The sequence below is a fragment of the Podarcis liolepis genome, assembly GCF_965112155.1.
Source record: "Podarcis liolepis genome assembly, chromosome: 1".
NCBI lineage: Eukaryota > Metazoa > Chordata > Lepidosauria > Squamata > Lacertidae > Podarcis > Podarcis liolepis.
In genome coordinates, this window is record NC_139554.1 from 135,841,652 (window position 1) to 135,863,177 (window position 21,526).

Below are 21,526 nucleotides of genomic sequence, written 5' to 3' on the forward strand. Positions count from 1 at the left end.
TTTTAGCTGGGACACGGGTGGCGCTGTGGGTTAAACTACAGAGCCTAGGGCTTGCCGATCAGAAGGTTGGCGGTTCGAATCCCCTCAACAGGGTGAGCTCCCGTTGCTCAGTCCCTGCTCCTGACAACCTAGCAGTTCAAAAGCACGAAGTGCAAGTAGATAAATAGGTACCGCTCTGGTGGGAAGGTAAACGGCGTTTCCATGTGCTGCTCTGGTTCGTCAGAAGCGGCTTAGTCATGCTGGCCACATGACCCGGAAAAATGGTCTGCGGACAAACATTGGCTCCCTCAGCCTATAGAGCGAGATGAGCGCCGCAACCCCAGAGTTGGCCACAACTGGACCTAATGGTCAGGGGTCCCTTTACCTTTTATTTTAGCTAATAGAATAAGGACCCCCTTCTTCATGCCATCAACAAACAAGCAGATCAAGTTAGGTTGTTTTGTTTGGATGTGTGCTGGAAAAGTGAATCAACCAGGTGACAACGCACAATGAAGAATGGCTTGTTTAGTTTGCATGGAATCACTTGAGAATCTAATCATAAGAGGCTGGTTTGATTTTGAGCCAAGCCTGTCACTAGCAACCCTTTCTCCATAAATTCCTATAGAGAGTTGCCAGGGCAGACAGAGGGAAGAGCTCTTCTTCTCCTTAGGCTTTCACTTTTGTAGGGTCCCCTATATTCCAACTTCTAAACAATACTTAACTGAAATGGGAAGCTTGCTTGATTTTGGTGAAGCTGAGAAGTACTGCATGGCTTTCAGCAATCCTCTTGTTCTTGCCATCTGTCATACAATACATGAACAGTCAATACTAGCAATGATGACAATAGGATGTTTGTTTCCCATGCCATAATTAGGCCCGTGTATCTTAAGAGAGTACGTTTTGTTTGTTTAAAAGCTCACAAGGAGCCATTGTAATTGCTGGCAGCAAATCAGTATGGGCACCGAACTGGCCAGGCTAGAAAGTGAAGAGGAAGCAGAAACAAAGTAGGAATCTGCCAAATCTCTAAATGTGCGGGCTTTCTTAGGCGAGATTGATATTTTTGTTAGTGCTATAAGGCCTGAGCACGGTTCTAATCTTTAGATGGGCTCAGTTGCTCAAGCAATAGGTGAGTTGCTGCAGGAACAAACTGCATTTACTGCTGATGATACCAATAGCTAAAGAAGAAACCATCAGGTTGAAAATGTACAGAACCTCCAAATCGTAGTTCAATATCTGTACATAAAAAGCCATTTTCCTGGGTTCCCACAGTTTTCATATGGTCAACCCAACGATGCTGGTATGTGTACATGAATAATATGAACATGTTTCCATTGTTTGGATCTCTGTAAGGTATTTGACATACTGTACTGTTGTTGGAAATGAAAGTGAGAAATACACTTGACACAGGCCCTACTCGGGTGGTTGTATTATTCACAAATGCATCCTTGCAGAATGGGATTGCATCATATTTTGAGACTGTCAGGAGACCCTGAAGCTTGGTAGAATTAGATTGGAATAATCACTTACCATTTCAAAGGCTTTATTCATGTAAGAACTACTTACAGGATGAGTGGAGATGAGAGAGAAAAACAGCAAGCATCTGGTCTCAACAAGTTGGAGGAGAACAAAGAAAATGGCTCAGCTTTTAGATGTGGTGTTAACTTAGACATAAAAGATAAAGGGTAAAGGGACCCCTGACCATTAGGTCCAGTCGTTGCTGACTCTGGGGTTGTGGTGCTCATTTCGCTTTATTGGGCGAGGGAGCCGGTGTACAGCTTCCGGGTCATGTGGCCAGCATGACTAAGCCGCTTCTGGCGAACCAGAGCAGCGCACGGAAATGCTGTTTACCTTCCCGCCGGAGCCGTACCTATTTACCTACTTGCACTTTGATGTGCTTTCAAACTGCTAGGTCGGCAGGAGCAGGGACCGAGCGACGGGAGCTCTCCCCATCGCGGGGATTCGAACCGCTGACCTTGTGATCGGCAAGTCCTAGGCTCTGTGGTTTAACCCACAGCGCCACCCACGTCCCACTAACTTAGACATAGAGGCTTACAAACAAGTGCTGGCTAGATTGCTAGATAAAACAGTGCTCCTTCAAACTCTAGATAAGGAAATACAATTGCTTTCTTCCAACAGGGAAAGCACAGGACAACACGTGAAAGGGGAATCAGAAGTGGATTCTAGCATCTGGAATCCCTCATTGTAATCTAAAATTCTGCAATATGCTTAAAAATAAGTGCAGATCGTCAGTTATGGAAGATATGATGGTAACATAACAGTTTGTTTGCCAGGCTGTATTACTGTGTTGAAGCTGGCAGAAGTTTGGAAAATTCATGGGAAAGCTGAATACTGTTGCTAGGTGTTGTCATCCCAAAGCTCCTCAAGTTTTCGTTGGTTTTTTCCGCTTCCCTACCAATTAAGAACTCCAGGCAGTTGGTTGCTTGGCAACATGTTGCTTGTCTGGGCAGCATAAGTCATAGTGCCAGGAAAGAACTTATTAATGCAAGCAAAATTTCAGTAACTAAAAAATTACCTATTTTGGTTTTCAGATTCAGGGACTACAAGTTACTGGTTTTGTTTCTACTCCTATCTGTATCACCGTGCTTCACATAAGTAGCCTATAGTATTATCTCTTAAAGGTGTGAAATCTTTATTAAGTGGCCATCTTGCTTCTCTGGACCTGAATTAGAATGGCACATATCAACCTGATTAACTAATTTGGTATACTGGATGTCTGAAATGCAAATGCCTCTTCCACATAGCTGGGAGGACTTGATTCATGGTATGAGGTTTGAAGGCTTCACAGAGGCTTATGGATCCATAGTCCATTCAGGGCATCCTATTATGCTCATTGGGGGTTGGAGCAGGGAGGGTTTGATTTGTGGAAGATGCAAAAATGTCTGGTGAGTCCAGATCATGCCATGTGTTGGTGGAGAGGTTGCAAGGAGAGTCTACTGCTGCCAGGATTCTTTCTCAACCGATCATGGTCTCATTTTGAACGTTGGTGACTTGCTTGCTTGGGTTCAATCCTCTCCGCTAAAATCTGAATGAATAGTTTGTTTTTTAAAAAATTCTCTTTATTAATTTTCATACACACATATACACACATATGTACAAAAAATAAATTCTTCACGGGAAAAAAACAATAATAAGAACAACATAACTTAATTATAAGAAAAAAACAAGAAAAAAACAAAGACAAACATGTAAATTATTGACTTCCCTCCACCTCAGTTTTGGGTTATGTAATACATTTCCCCCCGCAATTTTTATTTAAAACTTTTGTATGTCGAAGGGTTATATTAAGCCTACTGTGACTGAATGAATAGTTTGTTAATGGGATCCAGGAGCCTCCCTTCTTGTCACTAATTGGGAGGGAAATATGTTTGTTTGTTAGTTTGCTTGCTTGCTTGTTTATTAAATCTGTATACTGCCCTTCATCTGTAGATCTCAGGGTGGTTCACAAAATACATAATAAAAACAATTACAAAAATAATATGAAAACCTCTTCATCCCCTCCCGCAAACACATTTAAAAGAACATAGGATGTTAGTCAGCCCAGTTCCTGGTTGAAAAGGAATGTTTTCTTTTTTTCTTTTTTTCTTTTTTATAAAATATTTATTAAAGTTTTACAAATTTTATCACACACAATACAAACAAACAAAAATGAAAAAAGAACAAGTATAATTTCAAAACCTTATTTTCTTAAAACTTACTTCACCGACCTCCTCATACCTCCCCTTTCAGCATTCCCATTTCAAATATTATGTTCAGCAAATCCTCACCCTTAATTTTATCTAATTGTCAACCTTTCTTTTAACTTAATCTTTACAACTGTACTCCACTTAATTTCTAAAACCACATCATTCTAACACTCATTAATTTTACAATATTTCTTAAGATAATTCTTGACTTTCTTCCAATCTTCTTCCGCCGTCTCTTTTCCCTGGTCTCGGATTCTGCCAGTCATTTCTGCCAGTCCCATATAGTCTATCACCTTCATCTGCCATTCTTCCAAGGTGGGTAGGTCTTGTGTCTTCCAATACTTTGTGATGAGTATTCTTGCTGCTGTTGTAGCACACATAAAGAATGTTCTGTCTTTCTTTGGCACCAATTGGCCGACAATGCCCAGGAGAAAGGCCTCTGGCTTCTTAAGGAAGGTATACTTAAATACCTTTTTCATTTCATTATATATCATTTCCCAGAAAGCCTTAATCTTTGGGCATGTCCACCAAAGGTGAAAAAAGTACCTTCAGTTTCTTTACATTTCCAACATTTATTATCTGGCAAGTGGTAAATTTTTGCAAGCTTGACTGGGGTCATGTACCACCTATAAATCATTTTCATAATATTTTCCTTTAAGGCATTACATGCCGTAAATTTCATACCGGTGGTCCACAACTGTTCCCAGTCAGCAAACATGATATTATGACCAATATCTTGTGCCTACTTTATCATGGCTGATTTCACTGTTTCATCTTGTGTATTCCATTTCAACAGCAAGTTATACATTTTTGACAAGTTCTTAGTATTGGGTTCTAATAGTGAAAAGGAATGTTTTCACCTAGTGCCTAAAGGTGTATAATGAAGGGGCCAGGCGAACCTCCCTATGGGAAAACATTTCACAGATGGGGAGCCACTTCAGAAAAGACCTGTTCTCATCTTGCCACCCTCCAGAGCTCTTGTGGAGGAGGCACATGAAGAAGGGCCTCAGAGGACGATCACAAGGTCCAGATCAGTTCATATGGGAATCGGAGGTCCTTGATGTATTGCGGTCCTGAGCCACTTAGGCCTTACAGGTCAAAACCAGCAACTGTAACTTGAGCATCTTGGTCATGCTCAAGTTACAGTTTTCTCCAGTACTGGCCACGTTTTTGAGATAAATCACATATTGGAGTTGATTTGGACATCCTGTTTCAAGACAAGGCAGGGGAAATACTGATGGGCAGCTTACCATAGGATAGTTTTCTACCATGCTGTTTCTTGGTAATCTGTAATTACTACATATGTTGTATAATCTCACTGCCTTTTTGCCATGAATTTCAGACGTCATTAATTCTAAGAGATATTTATGTTCTGTAACAATTTAAAATACTTTGGATTTTTGAGGCATTTTCAGAACAACTTTTAAAAACCTAGATGCTTTTTCAAAGCTATATTTTAAGAAGACCCCACCCCTTCCCTGAACAGGAAAATGTTTCACTAAAAGCATTGCACATGTATTTGGAAACCAATGCAAACAACTATATAATCAGAATGATGGCATAGCAAGAACATAATAAGCCATCTATTCAATAAACCCAGAACTAGAAAATAGTGGCAAAGTGTAGCAATAGGTAGAACATTTTCCAAGCCACAGTAATGGCAAATCTCGGGGAGGATGGGGAAACCTTTCTAAGGAAGCGGGACATAATCTGTCATAGTTGGATTTTTCCATAGCACTTTTAGCAGCATTTAAGAAATGAGTCAGCTTATCCTGTGTAGATCTTGTATTTGCCCTTAGAAACAAGGGCTTCTAATTTTCCAGAGCCGCTTCCCCTCACTTCAGCCTCTGATTAATCTCCTTTCTGTGCTAGGGATTGGTGCAAGTTAGTTTGACAATCAACCACCCTAATATAGCTCCCCCCATTGCTTTGTACTACCTGAATTGTCAATGTATTTGCCACTTAATGTGACATTGAAGTTAGCTTTTTAAATTAAAAGTTAAAATTTTAATATATTGAAATGTAATTTTATCAAGATGCTTGGGGGAAAGAGGTAGAAATAACTGCTGTGAATGTTCAAGACTGGCTTAGCGTTCAAGGCAAAATATTTGTTTTATGAACGCTTGATTTTGCATGTAAGCAGATAACGCCCATTAAAACTGAAGCAGCCATTCCAAATAGTTAATAATTACAATGGTGTGCTAAAAGGCTTTCAGTGGAAACATGTAGCATATTTATATGTGGTCTATTTTTGACACACGGATGCTGAGTGAGTTGAATCAGTGCATTTATTTATAGATGTAGTTGCTGAAGGAAACCTGTTTTTCAAGTCAGCCTTTTCTTGCATATTACTTAGGCATTTATGTAAGGGAAAGGTGAAACTAGCTTTGTAGTTGTGAATTCCCCAGTTATGTACAAAGGAATAATATCTTGTCAAATGCCTCATAGACAAAACTCATATATAACCATAATGTTTCATCAGAAAGAAAAACCCAACAGCAACAGTATTGTTTTATTAGGACCAACTAAATTGTCTCTACATGATAAGCAAGATTTTGAGTTCACAAAACAAAACATGTTTTGGCTATTATTACAAGATGAAGGTAGGGGGTGGTTACTATTCTCATATCTGTAATTAAAGTGCAGAACCTATACCGGCTAGCTAGAGCATGTATTTGAGTTTCCAAATGGTTCTCCTTTGCTTTCTATTTTGTACAGTGGTACCCCGCAAGACGAAAAACTCACTAGACGAAAGAGTTTTCCGTTTTGGAGGTGCTTCGCAAAACGAATCTCCTATGGGCTTTCTTCACAAGACGAAAATGTCTTGCGAGTTCCTGCGGGTTTTTTCCCCTTCCCCCCTGTTTCTAAGCCGCTAAGCCGCTTATCAGCTGATCCGATAAGCCGCTAAAAGCCGCTAATAGCGCTAATCCGTCAATGGGCTTGCTTCGCAAGACGAAAAAACCGCTAGACAAAGAGAATCACAGAACGGATTCTTTTCGTCTTGCGAGGCACCACTGTATTTGCATTTACAAGTGACTCGTGTCAGGCTAAAGGCCAATCATTGCATCTTTTAGAAATGCCCTTGCGTTACTGATGATATGGCGTACTTTTGTGCAAACCTTGGAGCTGTAATAGTCAATGTGTGGTGTCCTCCAGATGATGCTGGACTCCAGCTCCCGTCATGCCTGATCTGGAGAGCACCACCTTGGCTATTCCTGCCTTGGAGGGGCTAAAGGTATTCTATTGGATGACAGAACAAGCAGGTATTGAATACTACCAGTGACTAATGGTGAGCATTTTGCGTGAAAGCTTGTTGTCTGCCTACATGTACTTCCCCTCCAGCTAAGGCATGTTCTGCAAGTTTAAACTATGTGGAAATATAGCTTTATTCTTTTTTTTCTTTATGGTAGGCTGAAGCGAGGCTTGCAGCAAAGCGTGCAGCACGAGCTGAAGCACGAGAAATCCGAATGAAGGAACTGGAGAGGCAGCAAAAGGAGGTATGTGAAAGATATTGAGTTGTCTTTCTCTGCAGCCCCAAAATTACTTCTTAATCTTTTGAATGAAACGCAGAAACGGTCCTTTGGGAGCCACAGTTGGTGGTGATTGTAATAAATTTGTTTAATGAATGGAAAATAGATTAAATGTGTGTTAATGGTTCTTCTTGAATATTATTTACTTACTTTGTGTAGCCAAAGCCCTTACAAAAAAGATAAAATACATTACTCAGTTCTTCTTGTAATAATGTAAAATAGAAGAGCCACGATTTTTTCTTTTGAACTATACAGAATTTCCTGTTACTTAAGATGTGGGGGAGGGGCCTAGGAAAGCACCTTCTTTGGTCTGAGTATTGTTTCCTTCTCACACATCACTCAACTGAAATGAAATAAAAGTAGCATTTGCAACCTCGAAGTAGAATGGTTCTAGCTCTTTCTGCTTGACAGCTGGAGAGCTATTATTACTTTTGTGTGTTTGATGAATTCAGAATCAATTTGTGCATGCTTGCTTGGGAAATAAAAGCAAGAGGAGCATCTGTTGGGCTCGTGCACAGAATTGGTACACCCTTCTAGGTCAATGCTGGCAGTGGCCGTAATAGCCCTGTCCATAGTTTGTATTTAGTCAATGGGTAATATTTTGAAAACATGCTTTTTTAAGACTCAGATAGTAATAGTAACTGGCCTAAACAGCCTTTCCTCTACAACAGTTGCTTCTATCTGAGTGGAATTCTCCTTTGTAAACTCCACCAGAAGGTTTACACGTCTGTCAAGGGTATTTATATCCACCTGCTATGCTAGTCCTGAGTAACAGGATTTCCTAAACAGCAGTAGAACAAACTCATAGTCCCTGGCAGCAGTATTCTTCCTACTTGTGCTTTCTAAGTGATCTGTGTCCTCCTTCCTAAGGGACCTAAGTGAGCAGTTACTGAAAGTGCTGCTGTCTCTAGAGGTCCATCTAGATTCCACACATCCTTGTCCTGTCCTGAAATCTTGTGTTTGCTTTTGTCAATTCCTAACTCCATCCTGACCAGTATATGGGACTACTCTTGCCTCTCTATGGGTGTTGGTAAAACATCCCATCCAGTCATGTGTTGAGAACTTAGATGGATTAACACTAAAACTATATCTTCTTCCAAGTGGATGTAGTTCTTGCAACGAGTAACAATGTTCAGTTTCACATACAACAGTAAACGGTAGTTTAAAAAAATGTGCCGGTTCACATGTAATACTAAGCCAGGACTCTGGTTTGTTTCTTCCTTGTGCAGCATGAGTCTGCGCACCAGCATTATGCTTGTTCGTGTTAAATTATAATTTATTGATTTAGCATTGTGTATGAACCAGACTGTCAGGGAACTGCCATCGGAGGAACAGGTGGTGGAAGGGCTCACAGAGGCTGGGAGAGACCCAGCAGCTGAAGCAGGAACCAGCAGGGGGAGAGGTGGGTCTCTGAGGGAAAGCGAGCAAGAGGGAGGGCTCAGGGACACGTCCAGTGAGAACAGTGGGGAGGTTTCTGAACCTCCCATAGGGAGACCCACTCCTCACCGGAAACTGTCACGCCGCGAGTCCAGAAGACGTATTTCCGTTAAGGAGCTTTTATGCTGGAAACGATTCCGAAAGCAACCACTGTCGGAATCTGCAAGTGACTAGAGCAGCCATGTCTGAGGGGCTCCGTCACAGACAGAGGTTTGTGGAATTGAACAAACTCTGAGGGACTACGATTTTACGCACAAGCAGCTCATCATCCCATCACACAGACCAACCTCTGAGCAGACAATTATCCAACTGGCTATCTCACAACTGGCCCATTTAATCTTACATTTTTGGGTGAAACCAAGTATAGCAATTCTTAAGTTTCTGCCAGAGGCAACAATCAATCCACAGTGTATGGTAGAAAGAAATTCAAGGAAATATAGTTACTTGTGACTAAAACTGTGCATTCTGGAAATGCCTCTAAGCAGAGTTCACAGTATTGCTTTTAATTAGTGGCTGGTTAAAACGTGGCCTGGATACAGAGTATTTGTCTATAAATCACCAAGTAGTTTCTAGTGTGTGTGTGTTATATTAACTGCATAAAGCAAAGATGTCAGTTCTGCATCTCTGACTCTTGATACGAGGCGTACAGCTCTCATCTGATGGGACACAGAGAGGTGCCTAGGCCTTGCACTGGTATCACATGGGGATGTTGGCTTTGGCCCCCTCCCTGTGGATCTTCAGTTCATAACAGAGAGAGAACTAGCTGCAACTTCTTTTATTTCAAAGTAATCTTGTTGGCTGTCTAAACTATTTTTTATCTAAAAACAATTGTGTGTGTTGGCTATTTATTGTTTTCAGAAATTGTAATTGTTAGTTTGCATTATATACTTAATTTGTCTCATAAGTTTCTATGTTTAAGACAGAAAAGTTATCCCCAGGCTAGTTGGACCCCTGTGCTTATATGAAGATCTAAGCAACTGTCTTGAGCACCACAAAATACCAATTTTATAGAATAAAATTTGACAATGCTCAGAATGTCCCCCAAACATATAAGAATATTTATACCCCGACCATCTGGCTGGGTTTCCCCAGCCACTCTGGGCAGCTTCCAGCACACATAAAAAAATGTCAAGCATTAAAAACATCCTGATACAGGGCTGCCTTCAGGTGTCTTCTTAAAGTTGTATAGTTCTTTATCTCCTTGACATCTGATGTGAGGGCGCCACTACCGAGAAGACCCTCTGCCTGTTTCCATGTAACTTCACTTCTCACAGTTATGGTACCACCAACCATCCTGTCAACGTCCTCAACAAAACACTACTCCTCCAAAAGAAATAAAAGACAAAAAAAAAAGAAGCAGACACAGACACGCTGGGCAGTCCTTCCCAACCTGGCAATCAAAACAAAGTTGGTTTGGGTAAGAGGGCAGACACCAGGCAAGGTGGAGGGTCTGTTTCTTAGCTGGAAGGCTAAGAAAGCTGAAACCTACTGTTAATAGGAAAGTGCTTAATAAAAAATAACACAGTGCTTGTATATTAAAGGATACAGTGTGAAGCATTTAAAATTAGATCTAATTGTAAAGTAGAGGGATAAAGTAGCCAGTTGCGGGGAGCAATGTGCATTTTATTGCAACAGGTCATGTTTATATGCTTCCCTGTTTCCCAACAAGTTTTGTTCATGTTTTAAAGATAAGCTATGTCAAGTTGTTGATACACCTGATATGTTTTCATTTCACAACCCAGTGTGATATCACCCACTTAGGTTTTGTTGTTTGTTAATAGGGTGCTGTATTAAGGTATTTTTTTGTTTGTTTTAAAGGTCAAAGTCTTCTCAATACAGCCTTCTTTTTCTCATTTTTTGAATTTGTTAATTGTGATTATTGAAAACATTGATAAATTAGCAGAGTTGCTGCTTAATACAATGTTCTTCTGCAGTGTACAAGAGAGAGGGCAATAATCCCAAATGAAAAGGAATCTGAAATGCAATTCCCTGAAGAAAATCCTTCTATGTTAGCTGACATAGCAGAGGCTGTGTGCTTTGAAGCATCTGTCTGAGATAATCATCTTATGTTTTTAGGTTCAGAGAGAAAATTACTGCTGAAACTATTAGAAAGGCGTGCTCTGTTATGTTGAGGAAAATTTTGAATTACTTTTTGTGACACTTTTCTAAGGACTACCCCAAAATATTTATTTGGTTCTCTAGTTTAGGGCACGTTGCCATTTTACATTCAGGTGCCGCTTCCTGACACTTTCCCAACTTCAATATATATTACCATCAGTAGTTCAGGGGCGTCGTTCTCAATGTCAGTTTTTGTGAAAGTCTGCACAGGTCCTAACAGGGCATGCAGATACAATTGTTGATGGCGAAAATGGGCAGGAGTACAATTTTCTTTTTTCTGAGCATCTGGAAGCTCTTCCCTGTAACATGCTGACTTGGCTATGGAAGTGTACAGAACAGTCATCTACAGTACAAGATTGGGGAGACATTGAAGAACATCTGTCTAATTGTCTACAATTGCCAGGAAATTACCTTTGTGAAAAACCTTGCAGGATCTTTTTGTTTCCTCCCTTCCACCCGTGATAAGATTGCACAGCAGTTGAAGAAACAACAGCAACAAATATCCAATAGCTGGTTAGAACTGAAAAAGCTTTTCTGTGCTCATCAAGTAGCAGGGCTGGCCATTTCAGCTGAAACATTGCTGTCTCAGAGAACTCTGCCATTTTGCATGATGTGTTCATGCTGCTTTGGTCCTGACAGTTGCCACTGCCCTCCACAAAGAGTGACTTCCACGTTGTGAGGGCAGCAGCACTAGGCAGGACAAAAAGTAGCATTTGAGTGCAGAGCATGCTTCTGGCCCAGCTGGCTGCTAGGGCTGGATGATATCTGGTTTTCAACATTGTGATATATCACCAGATAAACATCACAGTATGCTGTTATATCACAATGTCTGAAATAGGGATGGAGCTATGTAGAGGCACTGGCTGGCTTCATGGTTTTTCCTGCCTCGTGATTTTTGCACAGCATGCGCCCATGCGCGCACACATATCATGATTCACAATATATTGCCAGGTCAAAAATTACGATAGTCATATCATGATATGGACTTCAAACTGGTTTTGAATGATATATCACCCAGCCCTAACACGCATCCTGATTTGTGATATATTGCCAGGTCAAAAAGTATGAAAGCAATATCTCAATTTCTCAATATCTCAATTTGGAGCCTACTGGCTGCTGCACAAAATATGAGAATCCAGCCTTTACTCCTTGGCAATGGCACTGAGCACTTGGCTGGGCTCCCCCCGAATTCCCACTCCACCACCTATTGAGGAGGGAAGAACTGAGCAGCGATGGTCACTGGAGAGACCTGGGGGTGGGCATGTGGGCAGCTGTCCAGATCATGCACAGCTTCTTCTGATTCAGGGTTATGGAGAATAGCGCTGTGTGCCATCAGCTCCTGCAGGACAGGACTGCCACCAAAAGTCCAAACTTCACTGCTGTAATTAATCTAGAGAGGACTGAGTGATTATTGTATTCTGTTTTGAATGTTATGGAATAGCTTGCAAGCTCTGGGCTACAACATTGTGCTTGAAATGTTTGCTTGAAGTAATTTTCCATAAAGATACTCTTGAAATGTCAGGATCCATTGTTTGCTATTTAAAGTAGAAAGGTCAGGCTGCTTAAAGTGTGATTATGCAACATATGTATGACATGGTATATAGTCAACAATATGATTTACACAGAGGTAAGGGTGGTATGCTTTTGATATACTTTATGCTGAAACTAGGGGAGCTTGCTTGGACTGGCAAAATTCCTTTTGTGTAATTCTAATTGGATAAGCAGGAAGTGTGGGGTCCCCCCCTCTTGCGCTAGAAACTTCTGCAGAAGTAAAACTTCTATTGCGTGTGTTAAAGAAAAATGCCCTATTATTGTCTAAAAGTCTTGATTATTATTTGTGTTGGGGATCAACAATGTATATTCATTGTGAAGAACTTTTTACAGTATTAATATGTGGGTTATCTTCTGTTTCGGGAGCTTATTCTGTGCCTCTGCTCCCTAGCACTGTATGTAAGGCTTTAAAAATCAGCATTTTTCATTGCCTTTTCTGGTGAACTTGAAGTCTGAGTATAATGTGAAGCCAACTAATAATACTTCTCAGGATATGGCTACATTAATAAGTTGCAGTGGAAGTTGGGTAGGAAATTATGTGTTCATGTTATTACCGAAACTTCTACTTGGTCTACCAGAACTGCACAGCCATGCAACTCTGGAATCCTGTGCCTACCTAAATTACAAGGCCAGCGTCTAAAGAGCTATCATACTGCTGGGTTTTAACAATCCAAGAGTCATTCTTTGTGTTTTATATGGATCTCTGTCCACAATATTGGATCCAGTGAAATTTTCCTCCACTGCTGAAGCACATTTTGCATTCTTGATAAATAAAAAAAATTGGTCTTGAACTGTGGTTTATTTCTGCATTCTCATATATGGGTTTGTGTGGAATAAGAGTTCTTTGTGAACTGTACCTACTGAAAGCTATTGCCCTTATTTTTCTCCTTTCTTTCCTTTCCTTTGCCTATGTAGATCTATCAAATTCAAAAGGTAGGGTTTGCTTAGCCTCTTGTGTGATTGCATGCACTTTTCCTTTTGCATCAGGAAACCTGGTGGCACTTGAGAATTAAACCCACATAAATATGTCAGGTATGCAGCAGGATTTACTTGGAAATTTATCTTTAAGACTCTCTTGCTTCTACATGTAAAATTCTGCTACTCTATTAACATCAACCAAGAGTAAACTTGATCTTGTTGTGAGTTGCTCAAATAACAGCTTCTCTCACAGCTAATTTACTGATATAGTACTAATCGGGTGAAATATCACAGGATTTGTTCACAATAATTGCTCTTTTTAACTGTGATTTTTTACTAGGCTCTAAAATGACGGCATGGCTGTGACTTCAAATGCTGAAATAGCACCTACCACACAACACCAGCACACCGGTCCATGTGGATTTGTTTTTAGAGCCATAATCACTTTGCATTCCCTCATAACTGATTGATGTAGTCCAAACAAGGCATGCTTTCAGCCAGTAATTGCGTATGCGAAGATGCCTCGTGGAGTGGGTAATTCAAAGTTGCCACATTGGAATGGGTGTTTAACTATGGTGTATGGCTGGAGTTATAACTTAATCTTGGACTAGAGCAACAGAATGTTAAACTGGAATAGCTGTTGCAGGCAACAAACAGCTTTCAGATTTTGATATATGGTAAAATTAAAATACTCTTTGTGGATCCTAACAGTTTTAGTAGTGTATATTTGTGTGACAGCCCATGTTGAAGTTTTCAATAAAACTTCAAGATATGCATATGCAATTATTATCATAGAAGACTAAATCACAAACTGTCTTCATTGGTAAACCTGCTGCTATTTACTAATGAGTCTCCCAGGATTCTGACAATCAGGCTCCTTTTGCTTGGGCAACATTCTGTTCTTTCTTTGCATGTTTTCACTTCAGTGACTGTACTTACTAATGCTTCTTGAATGGCCGTGCAAATTAGGCAGCTTCTGAAAATGCTGAAGTTGCTTGACTGCTTTAGTCTTGGACTAAAGGAGATACCTCTTCAGAGGCTTGGAGCTGTTATTTCCTGCATTGTGTATGCTAATTGCTCTGTCTCTTATCAAACCAGGTTTGTAGACTTCTCTAAGGCTTCAGTCAGTTCCTGGGGGTGGGAGGATGCTGAAGTCCCTTCCAGCAATATACAGTAGTGAGCACTGCTGCAAAAGAGGTGTCCATAGTTGTCATTGGGGCATATTGATGGTGCTCATGCCATGGTCACCAATCATATCCTTCCCCACTAACAACTCCCCTCTGTGCAGAGTTACTTTGAAAGAGTTTCCTTTAAAATTGATTGGGTTGTTGAAATATGTGTGGCACATTCTCTTATGACTTCATGTAAATGTTTTAAAAAGAAGAAAACTAGTGCAAAACCACTTGCTCTGAAACACTTGCTTTTTAAATAAATTTGTTTCATTCACTGTTAGAAACTGAGATATGAAAGCTAGGAGCTAAATGGCACCTTAAACCTAGGTCATGGGCGCAACAACAAGAATACAAGCTGAAAATGAATGAACTGCAGCTAAAATATTATGTCCATTTTTCACATGGTCTAGTCTTCATCTGAAGACTGCAAAAAATGAAGCCTTTCTTCCCCAGCCTTAAACCTTAAACTTCTTAGGGTTTTGAGGGTTGCTCAAAACACTGCTATTCTGTAAGGGGAGCTGAGAGGCAGAACCCATCAGCTTGCCTTACCCTGAAGTGATTTCTTGGAAGTCGAACAGGCAGGAATTTCTCCTCCCACTCCAGCAGTGGCAGTTTTAATCTGAAATCTTAGATGCAGTACTGTGCCCAGAGCTCAGAAATTGCTTGCGCTAATGAAATTCCCAGTCGCAAAATGCGCCTAGAACAATGGGAGTCTCGAACACTGGTTTCATTGAACTCATATACCTCACATTCAAGAGAAACGTATGGCTTATTGCCTTCTGGGCTAACCAGATTCACTACGCTCTTGATGTGGATGGAACTATAGGAAATGTTTGCAATTGGGATTTACCGTATTGGCCCGAATATAAGCTGTACTTTCCCCCCAAATTCTGACTGAAAAGTTGAAGTGCGGCTTCTATTTGGAACGGAGTGCTGCACGCCCGCCTCCTGGCACTACCGCCCTGAATGGGGGACGGGGTGGCTGGCGCTATAAAAGGAACAGGATAAAAAGTTTTGCACATTGTTAGTATGGGTTGTTCAGTATTGGCTGCATTCTGCCGGCCCTGCTTGCTGATTTTGTGCAACAGCCGTACTGCTAGTGGGACCCATTTTGTGTAGTGTAACAGCCAAATCCAGTGGGTGTCTTCTATTTGTGAAAGTTGTTGCATAGCTCCTAGTGCAACTGCTATTCTTATACACTGTGACAGTTAAGCTTTGTGTACTACTGCCCCAAGTGCAACTGCTTGTGAAATAATGCTAAATCTCAATCTTCTTGTGCTAATGTTACATTGGCCCTCACTCAGTATTTTTACATAATTTGAACTTCAGTTAATGGGTAAAATTTCACCCTTGTAAGAAGCATAAAATTAGTAACTGGGGTCAGTTGCTGAAAAAAACAAATACATTTTAAGGATGTCTGCAACACTCTAATAGCTAAATAGAAAGCATATAATAACACATTTCAGTAAGCCAACAGAGCTGCTTGTTAAATAGTGTGTCAGGAAGAAATAGGAGTGACTTATCACTTAAGAGATAAGTAACTGTTTTAATATCTCTACTGGAGTTGGTGTGTCAGGAAGTGTCTCTTCTTTGCAGCTGTCTATTAAATATTAGAGCACCATTGTCGCTCTGCCTAGCATGGAAATGCTTGTCTTCCTCTTAACAATACAGGACAGTTGTTATTCATGGCACCCATCAACCTTCAAGAGAGAGGACTTTTTAGCAGAGGGTTCCCTCAATTTGTAAAAATCCCAATAGAATAAATTTACCTTTCATTCCTGCCCCTGAAACTTAAGTCAAACAAAGTGTGAAGCCACTGTTTTTGCTCAAATGTTCCTTTATAATAAATCTTGACTGAACTGGGTCAGAAATTCAGGCCTGTTGCATCATTCTCCACTTCTTTCTCTATGGAATAATATGCCCTGCTAACAGTGCTCAGCAACCTATTACTGCTGGACTGACTTTAAACAGTGCTGCCATTCTGAACAGAGAAGCTGCCTTGTGGAAAGCCATTTCTGCTTCAGTGCCTTCAGAAGAGACGCTCTGGCTTGCAGTCTTGCATGAGCACGTTTGCTTGATCCTTTGTCTGTGTGGTGCTGCAGAGATCCCTTGTCATGCAGGGGTGGGCAACGTGTTGTTTGCAGGGGAGGAGGGGACATGCAACTTCTGAGCTCTCTTGTGCTGGGAGGGGTATCAAGGAGATTGGGCAGTCGCCTTCTCTTCATTTGCTTTCTCTCTTTCTTGAAATCGTCTGGACTGAGGTGATTCAGATGTGCAGAAAAGAATGATGCATTATGTTTCTGACTTGTGCCTCTCCAGACTGCTATAAGTTCCTTTTAAAGCTCCCCTTTAATGTGGAAAGCAAAGTACCCACAATACATGTTGTGACTTCACTGTTCCCATCCTCCTCCTGTAATCCTCCCCCTCCTCTTTTGCTTTACAGGTTCTGACCCAAACCCTGTTGTCTTCATTTTTTTCTCATGCATCCATTTTTTAAACTGCACAACTCCACTGTTAACATTTTGCCCTCATAGATATTTGGAATGTTCTTTTTGCCTCTCAAACTGCTCAAAACGTTTCCATCTCCCTCATCTGACTTTTTCTTTGCACTTGACTCCATTTTCTATTATCCTTGTATCTTAGCTTATTTAGATTGTGAGTCTGTGGGTGTGGATTTTTCTGTATTGCAATTATATTTCTACAGTGCCTATTCTTTTATGTGCTTGATAAACTTACCGCACAGATATTGTTCTCACTTTATGGTATACTTTTTCTGCACACTTGAATCAGAGAAGTAAATGAATACTTTGAGCTGATCCTACCTTGGTAGAAGAAACATGCTTCCCAGTTTCTGGGTCCCTGAAGCATTTTCGTGCTTTTAAAGGCTCTGGCTAAGATTGAGTACCACAGTGGCCTATGGGGGTGGAGAATGCAGTGCGCATATTAACTGTGGGCCTTCAGCTCATGCTGCATTTCCTTTGAGACTCTTGATGCTGAATAAGTTGCTCACCCCTGTACAGATGTTTTTTTAAAGGGCATGCCTATGCTACAGAGGAGGCTGTGGCTATTTGACCTCTAGGTTAGTTGCTAGATTTGTGTGATCGATGTTACTCTGAACTTCACTGATTATGTTTGAGGTTTTTTGATCCTTGAAATATGTCACCCTCTTGCCTTAATTGGAAGGCAGTGAGTATTAATGTCAGTGGCTATTTGCAGATTAAGCCCAATTTTTGAGACTTTCATAGTCTTGGTATAGCTACACTGTAGCCATGTCAAGCAAAGTTGAGCTCCAAGTCTATAGTAATGGTTTGGTCAAACCAAATCCATGTATTTTATTGACTAAAGCAAAATCTTTGGTGTAGGCATGCCTATAAACTTGTGCAGTTTACTTTTTCATCTAAGTTTCCACCTTCTTTCTTTCATAGAAATATTATGGTCTGGATACAAAGTTTGGCGACATCGAGCAGTGGATGGTAGGCTTTGTCTAAGAATCCAGATTTGTCTAAAACTGGGCATCATGTTGAATAAACTATGTAGCATAACTGTTATCTCTACCTGAAGATGTGCTTTCATTCCTGAACTCTAGTTGTTAAAACATTTTTCAGAGTTGGAAGACTGATATGGTGTACTAACTCTCAGAAACCACCCTGCCATTTTTAAAATCCAAAGCATTTCTTTGGGATGTCATGTCATATTGCTGAAGAATGTTGCTGACACCTGTCGATTAGCCTCTGGTTTCCATGTACAGACTTATATGCACTAACCATTTATCAATCACTGTTAGAGATGTGAGAAAGGGGAGAGGCATGAGGCATCCTTCAGGCACACAGGAGCAGGAGGTGCTTTAATCTCAAGCACGATAATCAATCTTCCACACTGTTTCCCACTACTCTCCATGGAATAATGGGTACAATTGCATGGTGGTGGTTTGAGGAAACATCTTAATGAACATAAACATTAATAAGAGAGGTGTATGAGAAATGTTAACATATTGTTGATACTTTGCCCAAGAATCCTCGTACATTTCTTCCTGGGACATCTATGTACTTAATGTGAGGAGGCTATATAGAAAGCTGCCTTTGGTCCATGTTGCTCAGCATTATTTGCACTGACTGGCAGCAAGTCTCCTGGGAATCTTTCTTCGTCCCACTTGGAGATTGAGCCAGGGACCAGGGATGCTCTGCCACTGAGCTTTAGCCGGTCACTAAACACTACTGATCACTGCTGGCCATGTAGATAACTATATAACTCAGCACAGGTTAAAGTGTACCCCACATGTGTAGACTATCGGAAACAGAAGTACCAAAACAAGCTTCTCAGTCTATGAACTCAGAACAATTAGAATGTGTGCTTATAGAATTCTTTAGCTCACAGTTGCATATTAAGGAATAGAAGTGGGTTTGCAAAAGGAATAATTATGTCATGAGATTTCATATACACAATAGATTTCTGAGTCTGGAACAACAATGGATTTCAGATATGGTGAAATACCTATTGCTATTTTCTCTGAATTATCTTTGAGTACCATTTTTCATCATCAGGTACAATCTTGCTGAGTTCTTGACCCTAACATTTTTCTTTCAAAGTTCTGTATGCATGCTTCTCCCTTACATTTTATCTTCTGTCTTTCCTTCTCCTTGATAGGAAGATAGTGAGCGTTACACCCGTAAATCCAGAAGAAATGCCTCGGTCAGTATTGTTTGCACTTTGTGCTAGAACTTTCATTTTAAAAGTAATGAATAAAAATTAATGACTAAAATTAATCTTCTTTGTGGAGATTTATGGAGCACCTCTGCAAATTTAGCTGAAACAAAACCCCACATTGATTATTTTTTAATTGAATGAATTGGGAGCAGGATGGGATCATCCGCAGGGATCATGGGATCACCATTCCTCTTTCATATACATGTTCCCTCTGTTCTTCATTTTAACCACTGTTATGTCTGCATGGATCTTAAATGTGCTTAATGCTACCAGTAGCTTGGAGGTACTCCTGGATCCTTTGCTGTCGCTTGAGGATCAGGTACAGGCACGCTGGGTTCCGCCCCACATTGTGGGTGCCCAGTGCCCAGTGCGCACACGCACACACCATCACACACGTCACACGCATGACGTCACATGGTGCAACAGGCCCCGTTGGACCCTCCAGCAGCTGCAATGAGCTTTCGGAGGATGCAACAGGCCACGCTGGGCCTCAGCACGCTGTGTGAGGTCATGCATGCGCGCCACATTGGGTTGACCGGCTGGGCACTCACAGTAACAATTTTGTGGGTGCCCCAGAACCCAGGTCCCCTCAGAGTTGGCACCTATGCTCAGGTGGCCTCAGTGGCGCAGAGTGCCTTCCATTGGCTTCGGCTGGTGGTATAGCTGCACCAGGGATAGCCTAACTTCTGTTGTCTGCTCTGGTAACCTCTAAGTTAGATTACTGCAACATGTTATACATAGGGCTGCCTCTGAAGATTCTTCAGTGAAGATGGTTTAGAAACTTCACCTGATGCAGAATTCAGCAGCCAGGTTGCTCATCAGGGCAAGATGGTTTGAGCATATTACACTGATCCTGGCCAGACTACACTGGCAGCCAATTAGTTTCTGGGTCTAATTTAAAGTCCTGGTTTTGAACTATAAAGCATTCAACGGCTTAGTTGTGGTATACCATAAGGACCGTTGCTCTTCATATGAACTGACCCAGACCCTAAAATCCTCATCTGAGGCCCTTCTTCATTGCCTCCTCCATGAGAGGTCCGGAGGGGGCAACATGAGAACAGGCCTTTTCTGCAGTGGCTCCTAATTGTGGAATGCTCTCCCAGGGAGGTTTGTCTGTGCCTTCATTATACATCTTTAGCTGGCAGGCAAAAACATTTCTCTATAACCAGCCTCTGGCTGATTAATATTCTATGGAATTTTAAATGTGTGGGTTTTTGGGGGGGCGGTTGTTTTGTTTTGATTGGTTTTTGTTCTAACTTTATTTTCTTCTTATATCCTGTATTTTTATCAAGCAAACTGCCCTGATATCTTCAGATGAAGGGCAGTATATAAATTTAATGAATAAACAAATAAATAAATAGATTAACTTCTATGTATCTCCTTCACATAAACTGAAATGTTTTCAGATAACTACAAGGAACATAAAAAGCTAATAATGCTTTAGATATTTCTCCATTTTTGGATTTCATTTTGCTGGGGTTTTTCCCCTCCCTGCTGAATGTTTCATATATACATTAGGCTGTGTAGTGTTTTGGTACCTTATCTTGTATTTCATCATTAAAACTTCTCCCTGGATTATTGACTCAGTGTTGCATTTCCGTCTTCTTTAAATGGTTGTCTGGTATCCTCTTTACTTGCTTCCCTGTAGGCTTCAGATGAAGATGAGCGCATGTCAGTGGGTAGCCGCGGAAGCCTAAGGGTTAGTACTAAGTGACTAAACATTGCCAGAATTGTCTCCTGCATTTGCTTAAGATGGGTGGTTCTGATCTTCCATTCCTAGATGTTTGATAATTGCCTTTTCCCCACTGTCTCCCAGCTTTCCTTATTCTAAGCTGTGAATTTTTTGTCTGCTTGAGCCTGTATTAAAGTAAGCATCAGTGAGAGTCACACAGGCCTGCCGGGCTCTCTAAGTATGGCAGGGAATTACAGTGGTGCCTCGCAAGACGAAAATAATCCGTTCCGCGAGTCTCTTCGTCTAGCGGTTTTTTCGTCTTGCGAAGCAACCCTATTAGCGGATTAGCGCTATTAGTGGTTTAGCGGCTATTAAAGGCTTAGCGGCTTAGCGGCTTAGCGGCTAAAAGGCTATTAGCGGCTTAGCGGCTTAGAAAAAGGGGGGGAGTGAAAAAAATTGCAAAACTCGCAAGACATTTTCGTCTTGCGAAGCAAGCCCATAGGGAAATTCGTCTTGCGAAGCGCATCGAAAAATGGAAAACCCTTTCGTATATTTCGTATGTTTCAATGTGATCTTATGCATGTGTAACAGCCTATATTTTGCACCATTTATATAGCAACTCTTATTGTACAATCAACCTTATCCCTGGTTGATTACAGTGGTACCTTGGGTTACCTCCGGGTTTCGCCGCTTGCACATGCGCAGAAGTGCTAAATTGTGTCACGCGCATGCACAGACGCT

At 41.0% G+C, this 21,526-nt stretch overlaps 1 protein-coding gene across 37 annotated transcripts in view; it reads left to right on the plus strand.

The window, feature by feature from the left end:
- LRRFIP1 (LRR binding FLII interacting protein 1) overlaps nucleotides 1–21,526 on the plus strand; it is a gene marked incomplete at its 5' end in the record, with an annotated part of 101,599 nt that overhangs the window by 28,166 nt on the left and 51,907 nt on the right. For 22 of the 37 annotated variants that reach the window (XM_083472129.1, XM_083472131.1, XM_083472132.1 and 19 more), the window contains 5 exons: nucleotides 7,094–7,180; nucleotides 13,235–13,252; nucleotides 17,835–17,882; nucleotides 19,054–19,098; nucleotides 20,762–20,812. In XM_083472129.1, the coding sequence (XP_083328255.1) occupies nucleotides 7,094–7,180; nucleotides 13,235–13,252; nucleotides 17,835–17,882; nucleotides 19,054–19,098; nucleotides 20,762–20,812 (249 nt within the window). The remainder of the gene's footprint in view (nucleotides 1–7,093; nucleotides 7,181–13,234; nucleotides 13,253–17,834; nucleotides 17,883–19,053; nucleotides 19,099–20,761; nucleotides 20,813–21,526) is intronic. The other 15 variants (XM_083472111.1, XM_083472123.1, XM_083472112.1 and 12 more) reach the window with 4 other exon arrangements.